This window comes from Nannospalax galili, unplaced genomic scaffold (genome assembly GCF_000622305.1).
Source record: "Nannospalax galili isolate Female #2095 unplaced genomic scaffold, S.galili_v1.0 scaffold453, whole genome shotgun sequence".
Lineage (NCBI taxonomy): Eukaryota > Metazoa > Chordata > Mammalia > Rodentia > Spalacidae > Nannospalax > Nannospalax galili.
In genome coordinates, this window is record NW_008334081.1 from 2,454,726 (window position 1) to 2,462,524 (window position 7,799).

The 7,799-nt window shown below is 44.2% G+C and overlaps 1 protein-coding gene across 2 annotated transcripts in view; it reads right to left on the minus strand.

The window, feature by feature from the left end:
* The window catches only part of Hdlbp (high density lipoprotein binding protein), an 84,287-nt gene that overhangs the window by 21,949 nt on the left and 54,539 nt on the right, over window positions 1-7,799 (minus strand). For both annotated transcript variants that reach the window (XM_008829150.3, XM_008829151.3), the window contains exons 9-13: window positions 6,177-6,284; window positions 4,513-4,617; window positions 4,077-4,155; window positions 1,602-1,741; window positions 263-367 (exon numbers count right to left, since the gene is read on the minus strand). In XM_008829150.3, the coding sequence (XP_008827372.1) occupies window positions 263-367; window positions 1,602-1,741; window positions 4,077-4,155; window positions 4,513-4,617; window positions 6,177-6,284 (537 nt within the window). The remainder of the gene's footprint in view (window positions 1-262; window positions 368-1,601; window positions 1,742-4,076; window positions 4,156-4,512; window positions 4,618-6,176; window positions 6,285-7,799) is intronic.

Here is a 7,799-nt window from a genome sequence, read left to right on the forward strand (position 1 = left end):
ACAGAGATCCGCCTGCCTCTGCCTCCCAAGTGCTGGGATTAAAGGCGTGCGCCACCATGCCCGGTACAAATATGTTTTTTAAAAAGTGAAATACTCAATATTCCTCAAATACAAATTAGATTACTAAAGACTAACAAATATGTCTGGGCTGATGACACAATAGAGTGGCAGATCACTTGCTCAGCATGCATAATGTCCTAGAGGTTTGAGTTTCAGTACCAAAAAAGAAAAAGAAGAAGGATTGCCTTTGGGAAAGCTTTACCTCTGGGAATTTGTCACGAATTTCACGAATCCGTTCACCTTTCTGCCCAATGATTGTGCGATGAAATCTCTGCTCAATGATTAGATCCTTGGTGCGCTCATTTTCCTAAAATATAATTTAAAAGGCTATTAAACCTCCTCACCAGGCAGCATGTGAGGTTGTACCCAAGTGGCCACCTGCAGCAGCCCCTGGAAACAACAGGCCATTAGGAGTATCTGTTACAGAATGCATGCTCAATCCAATAATCACACTGTTACACTGATCCTGAGTTATTTTCCTGAACACAGTACAATTAAAGAATAGACTGTAGGGCCCTTTAGCCAGAACTGCTAAGTAGCACTGAACACCAAAGCAACCTAGCAGCTCATTTCTACCAGAACCACAGGGGCCCAGCACTCTGTACAGCAGGGAGATAGTCCTTCCTGAGTACAAGGGGCTTGGACCACATTTCCTATATGGATAATTAAGAAAGAATGCCTCATCACAGAACATTGAACCTACATGAATCTCAATTATCTTCCACAGTCCCCATAAAAGTGTCAGAAGAAATACATATCAGACAGGACTGAAATTCAGAGAAGAATACTATCAGTCTATCAGTCATTTTCCAGAATTCTGATGGATCAGACTGATATCTGATGACAGTGATTCATTTTAGGCAGAAGACACTCCAGGGCAAGGTATGAAGATAAGAGGCCCATGATCAGAAAGGAGGCCCTTAGACTAGACTTCACCCTGGATTACAGCCGAGGAAAGTAAAAATCACTGCCCATGAAAAGGTCTTCCAATTGGAGGTTCCTAGCATGGGGACTGGGATGAGAGTATGAATAGGACTGCCAGACAGTAGGACTTAATTAGTAGCCCCCATTCAACTCTTTTTGATTCTTATATGAAGTCAGTGACTTTCATGTGGAGTGAGTCAAGAATCACTGCAGCATGATTGCTATGTTTGACTAAGAGTGGTTTTGGCTCAACTAAGCATGAGCTTCATTCCTGGGCACCCCAGGCTATAGGAAGTTGAGACTGCAGTGATCCTTAAGTCTGGCCACATAGGAGAGTCACCTGGGATCCTCTCAAAGTCCAGGGGTGATAGCCTATCTGTAGAGTTGGCAGCCATGCACATGGGACCTCTGTGCTTCTCTAGCAGTCAGGGGTCAAGAGTACAGATATGCTGGTGATCTTGGACGACAAAAGAAACATGGCTTTAAGTGAGTCAATCCAACATGGAATTTGATGACTTCCACTATGCAGGACCACATATTCCAGCAATGCTTTTCTTTAGAGGGAATCAACAGATACAGACTGCACCTTTCTGGCGGGACCTGGTTGCTGGGCTTACCATACGAGAAGCAAGCTCCAGCAGCTCCCGTTTGGCCTGCTGCACGCCCTGGGGGTCCCCCTCAATTCGGATCAGGTTGCTTTTTTCGCTGTCGGGAGGGATGCGCACAGATACCTTATACTGGTCTTTGATTCTGTTGACTTAGGACAAAAAGGAAACATATCATGAATACAAAAGCTATGACTGACAGGCAAGAAAGAAGAAAGTGCGCGCGCGCGCGCGCGCGCGCGTGTGTGTGTGTGTGTGTGTGTGTGTGTGTGCGCGCGTGTGTGTGTGTGTGCGCGTGTGCCTGTGTAGCATCAATAATTCATGTCCATTAATAAAACAAGAATTTTCATTATCTAAAATGAGAACTGGTTATACTCTTTAAAGGACTGCAGAGTTTGTAGGGCACTAGTCTTCTAGCCCTGAATAAGCTGGAACAACTCTAAAAGCTTAAAATGATGACTGAAACCAACCAAATGTGTACTTATGTATGCCTAGGGTCTCAGAATACTTGAGATACCAGGTGTTACTAATGTTATGGAAACTACAATTCAAGTAAAAAAATTACATGGATTAAATAAAGACACAACCACCCCATGGACCTTTTTTTCTTTAAATTGATACAGGGTCCCACTATACAGCCCTGACTGGCCTAGAACTTGATACATAGACCAGGTTGGACTCCAACTCAGAGATCTACTTGCCTCTACCCCTCAAGTGCTGGGACTATGGGCAGACTAAAGGCGTGTACCACCATGCCCAGCCATTTAAAAGTGCTGTTATCCAAAGACTCCAGAATAAGTTCTGACCCAAACTAAGTGCACCTCAATGTCTGCAAAACACAAAGTTGCAAATCCTCCTCTTGCCAACTTCTGCAGAAAGAAGATGGTGACCCTGTTCAAGATCCAGGTCTCTTAAAACTCTGAAGAAACCCTGTAATCCAAGAAATGACACAGGAACCTGCATATTGTATAGAGAGGAAAAGCAGAGTCCAAGGTGGGCTCTATATACATTTCCAGCAGTGTATGATCAGAGACAGCAATCTGATAGGAACTGATGTGAAGACCCAGCAGTTCCAGGGTGGAATGGCACAGAACAAGAAGAGTAAAAGTAGGGGTAGGTTGGGGGTGGTGTGAGCAGCAGATTCCCGATTATGGAAGAAAACGAGTTAGGAACTGGTTCAGAAGAAAACAGAACCGCATGCCAAAGTCAGTGCTGAGTGAGGTCACTCTGCTAGGAGATTATTACTATTGTGAAAGAAAATGCCACAAAATACAAGAGTTACACCATAGAGAGTTTACCATTCACAGGCCACCATGGAGCAGATAAGCTTATATTTACATGTAATAAAAAGAGGATACATGGGAGCCAATCATTAGGAAACCCCCAAGAGGATCTCCTGTTAACTGACTGATATCTGGATTATCTAAAGGTAAGTCCCACAGCATGGAGAATATGCAAGCATGCATTATGAGCATAGTCACACAGAAGTGGCTTAAAAAAAACATCAGAGGGCTGAGCGCGGTGGTAGTGCATGCCTTTAATCTCAGCACTTGGGAAGCAGAGGTAGGTAGATCTCTGTGAGTTCAAGGACAGTCTGGTCCAAATATGGAGTTCCAGGTTGCCAAGGCTACATAGTGAGATCCTGTCTCAAACAAAATAAAGCATCAGAGAGAAGCAGGTGTGTAATCCCAGGTTTTTTTTTTTTTGGTCTTTTTGAGACAGGGTCTCCCTGTAACCTCAGCTGGCCTGGCACTCACTATGTAGACCAGGCTGGCCTCAAACTCACAGAGATCTGTCTGCCTCTGCCTCTGCCTCCTGAGTGCTGGGACTAAAGGCGCATGGTGTAATCCCAGTTTTTAGGAGGCTGAGGCAATATCAAGAATTCAAGGTCAGGCTAAGCTATATAGACACCCAATCTGGGGTTGAAGAATCTTTGGCTTAGCGCACGCAAGGGCGAGGATTCAATTCTCAGCACTCATCATCAATTCTCAGGGATGGTACGCTTTAACACACATCAGTAAAGCTACTGCATTCTTGTGTTATCCCTACAGTCCGAATCAGCAAGTGAAAATATTAAACCTGAGCTGGCACGTGACTGCTCATTTATCAGTGTTCCTCTCTGAGTTGATGATTCTAGAGGGTGACCTGGAGTGTTCCATAAACACTGGTGGGCTAACCTCAGCAGGTTTAGAAGAGTAAAGATACAATCCTTTCAATGCAGTCCTTGGGTCACCCCAGGAGGGCTGATGTTTGAAAGCGACAGGTTAGCAACAGACCACATGGCTCTAAACTGACCTTGGTTCAAGGGGAAAAGAAAAGTGGCCTCTTTAGGAAGGTGGAGGAGATTGCATGATCAGTACCGTGCATGGCTTATCTGCCCCGAGGACCCAATACCCAAGAGGCTGAAGCAGAAGATCATGAATTTGAGGCCCATCAACTGAGGGCTACAGGGTGCCAGGGCCCTGCACTACCCTCAGTCTCACTCACTGTTGGCTCCACTCTTTCCAATGAGGTGCCTGTGGAATTTGTGGTCAACGTTGATCTCTACGTAGTCCATCCGGTTAATCTGTGGGAGGAGGAAGTTCAACTGATGAAGGTTCCAGGATATGTCTGGTCATTTAGACACTGAGTCAGGCCCCAAATCTAGAAGACATCAGTGCTTGCTTTTTCTACCTCAAGAAGGAATTGCTTCAAGACTGCCCCTCTGACACCTTGAAAGATCCTATCTTCAAAATAGTTTCCTCTATCCAGTCCTCTGGGAACCTCAGCTTCTAGCTGTTTTAGAACCTAGTACTCACATAGCAGAACACACTTGTCTCTAAGCCCATCCACATGAAACCCACATAACATGATTTTCTACCTATCTCCACCTTAGCGAGTTTCCCTTCTGGTCAGCAAATGGACTGCGTAGACAGGCACTCACCAGGTCTTTGACCATCCCTTCAATCTGTTCTTGGGCCACATTTACATCCTCCGTGGGGCCCTCCAGGGTGATCCTGTCCTCACCTTCTGTGAACTCGATATGAACCTAGCAGACCAAAATGAGGGAAGGAATGGCCAAGGCCAAATAGCACAGCTGCTATGTGGCTGTACAGGCATTGAGGGTCACATCCACCAGCACCACAAAGAACTGCAAGGAAGGGTTAAGGGATGGCACTAAATATTATGTTCTGATACACATTCCTTTTGTAAAGAACAGGAACTGGAAAGTTCTTCACACTGTACTTGCCCTTAATCCACAAACATCACCACTGTTCACGTTCTCATATATTTCTTTCTCTTTTTGAAGGCAGATTCCACTTTGCTTTTTGGTCTTTTTGAGACAGGGTCTCCCTGTAGCCTCAGCTGACCTGGAACTCACTATGTAGACCAGGCTGTCCTCAAACCCACAGAGATCTGCCTACCTCTGCGTCCCAAGTGCTGGGATTACAGGCATGTGCCACCACACCTGGCTACAGATTCCACTTTGTATAAAGAGTAAGACAGATGTCAAGGACAGTGTTTTCCCTTTCTAATTTCATGTGAGAGTGTGTGCGCGGGTGTGTGTGTGCGCGCGCACATGCATGCCTGTGCGCACTTGCTCCTCTACCAAAGGCTGAGGTAAATGTCGAGAATCATCCCTGGATTGCTCTTCCAGTTACTCATGGAGGCAGGATCTCTCAATTGAACCCAGAGCTTGCTGATATGGTTAGTCTTGCTAACGAGCTTGCTCTGAGGATCCTCTAAGGCTGGAATTACAGGTGGGTTGCCATGTCCACATGGCATTTATGTGGGTTCTGAGGATCCAAATTTTAGTCCTTATGCTTTAACCATGGAGCCATCTCCTCAGCCCAAAGACAATTAAAAAAAAAAAATTATTATATTATTTTTATTTCATGTGCCTGAGAGTATTGCCTGCATATATGTAAGTGCACCCGTGGTCGTGCAGTGCCCCCAGGTCAGAATTCCCCTGGAAACTAGAGTTATGGATGGCTGTTAGCTGCCATGTAGGTGCTGGGAATCGAACCTGGGTTTTCTGAAAGAACAGTCAGTGCTCTTAACTGCTGAGCCATCTCTCCAGCCCCCCACCTGACCAGGCTCAATGTCTTGCCTGCATTTAAAACATACAAGGGGTTAGGTAGTTGGAAAGGGAAATCAGTTTGCCTCCATCCAGGTAAAACAGGAATCTGAGGCTAGGAAAAGTGAAACGACAAATAATCTGGATAACACTAATATCTACAAAATAGGAGTAAACGTGAGAGTGGGCTCTGCATGGTTTCCTCTTTGGTTAGGACAGCAACACAGAGCACAAGATGGCTGGTGAAGCAAACACTGAAGTCTGTACCCATGTGCTGCTCTTTAAATCACCATCAACTCATTATACTGTAATCATTAAATGTCATGCTGAAGATATTTATTAATATCGTATGCACACATATTCCTAACACATTTATCCTGTCCCAGTTTTATCTATTCAAGCCACCTGTACCGACAGGATAAATGAAGCCTGGCAACAATCCACAGTCTTCAGAGCATCGACAAGACAAATAGCAAAACACCCTCAGTATCTGACAAACTCAATGTACCAGATTTTAAATGTTACCCTACCTTTGGCATTTGCTGAGTGATTTTGGCCAGGTTCTGCCCTTTCTTACCAATGATGAAACGGTGAAGCCAGGAAGGGGCAGAGACTGAGGAGACTGTAAAGCTGTTGGCCTAGGGAAAAAACAGGAAAACAGACTTGTGGGTTTATAGAAGTCAGGTTTATGTTAAAACAAAAAGTTTTAACACTTAAAGTTCAGAGGTAGAGGGGGCTGGAGAGATGGCTTAGCGGATAAGAGCACTGTTCTTGAAGAATATCTGGGTTCGAATCCCAGCACCCACATGGCAGCTAACAACTGTAACTCCAGTTCCAGGGATCTGACAGTTTCTTCTGTCCTCCGTGGGCATTGTATGACACGGGTGCACTTACCTACATGCAGGCAACACACACATACACATAAAATAAAAATAATAAAATATTTTTAAAAATTCAGAAACACGGGTAGAGAGAATACTAATGCACCCTCCAACTCTTATCAGTGAAGATTCTTCACGCAACAGAGTACAATGCACACAGAAGACCACAACTGCGCAAAGTATAGAGAATAATGGACTACAGAATGCACATCTTTGGATAGGACTTCTATAATAAACCCCATCCACCCATGGCTCAGGGACCATTGCGGAAGAGGTGGAAAGATTTTAATAGCCAGGGTTGGTGCTTGAACATAAGGAAAGAGAGACTTTCAGGCCTCTGGGAACTTGCTCTTTTGAGCTTGCAGCAATGGTGACACAAGACCCATTGAGGAATCAATCAGACAAAAACCCAACACAGAACTGAGGGAATGGCAGCAGGCCCCAATTCAGCCTAGGAACTGTTGGCAAACCAATTGCTGCTGGCTGAGGGAAAGTTATTCTTTTTTTATTATTTTTATTTTTTTATGTGTATGCATGCTGGGATTCAAACCCAGGTCTTCTGTAAGAACAGCCAGTGTTCTTAACAGCTGAGTCATCTCTCCAGCCCCAAAGTTATTCTTTAAGTAAGTAACTCTAGATAGGCTGACCAGACTCCAGTGGATGAACTTGCATTGAGGGGTATCTAGGTACAAAAGCTTGGCTTGATAGGCCTTAACATATATGACAGAATGCACAAAATCTGGTGTGTGTGGCAGTATGGGGAGGTACAGATGGGGGAGGGAGTCTAAATATGGTTAAGATATTTTGTATGAAATGCACAAAAACTCAATAAAAAAAATCTACATAGAAAAAAAGTTCAAATGTAGGGGCTGGAGAGATGGCTCAGCAGTTTGGTTCCTAGCACCTACATGGTAGTTAACAAATGTCCACAACTCCAGTTCCAGGTGATCCAATACCCTCTTCTGGCCTCCATGGGCATTCCATGACACAGGTGTACCGACATACATGCAGGCAAGACAATCATACACATAAAATTTAAAAAAATAAATAAAGTTAGACTGTGTTTAATCCCAGCATTCTGGAGGCAGAGGTGGATGGATCGAGGCTAGCCTGGTCTCAATAGCAAATTCCAGGTCAGCTGTGGCTACAGGGAGACCCGGTCTCAAAAAGACCAAAAATGAAAATTAAAAAAAAAAAAAAAAAAAAAAAAAAAAAAAAAAAAAAAAACACCTTCCCATCTTTTTTTTTTTTTTTGCTCTAGAAATATATATG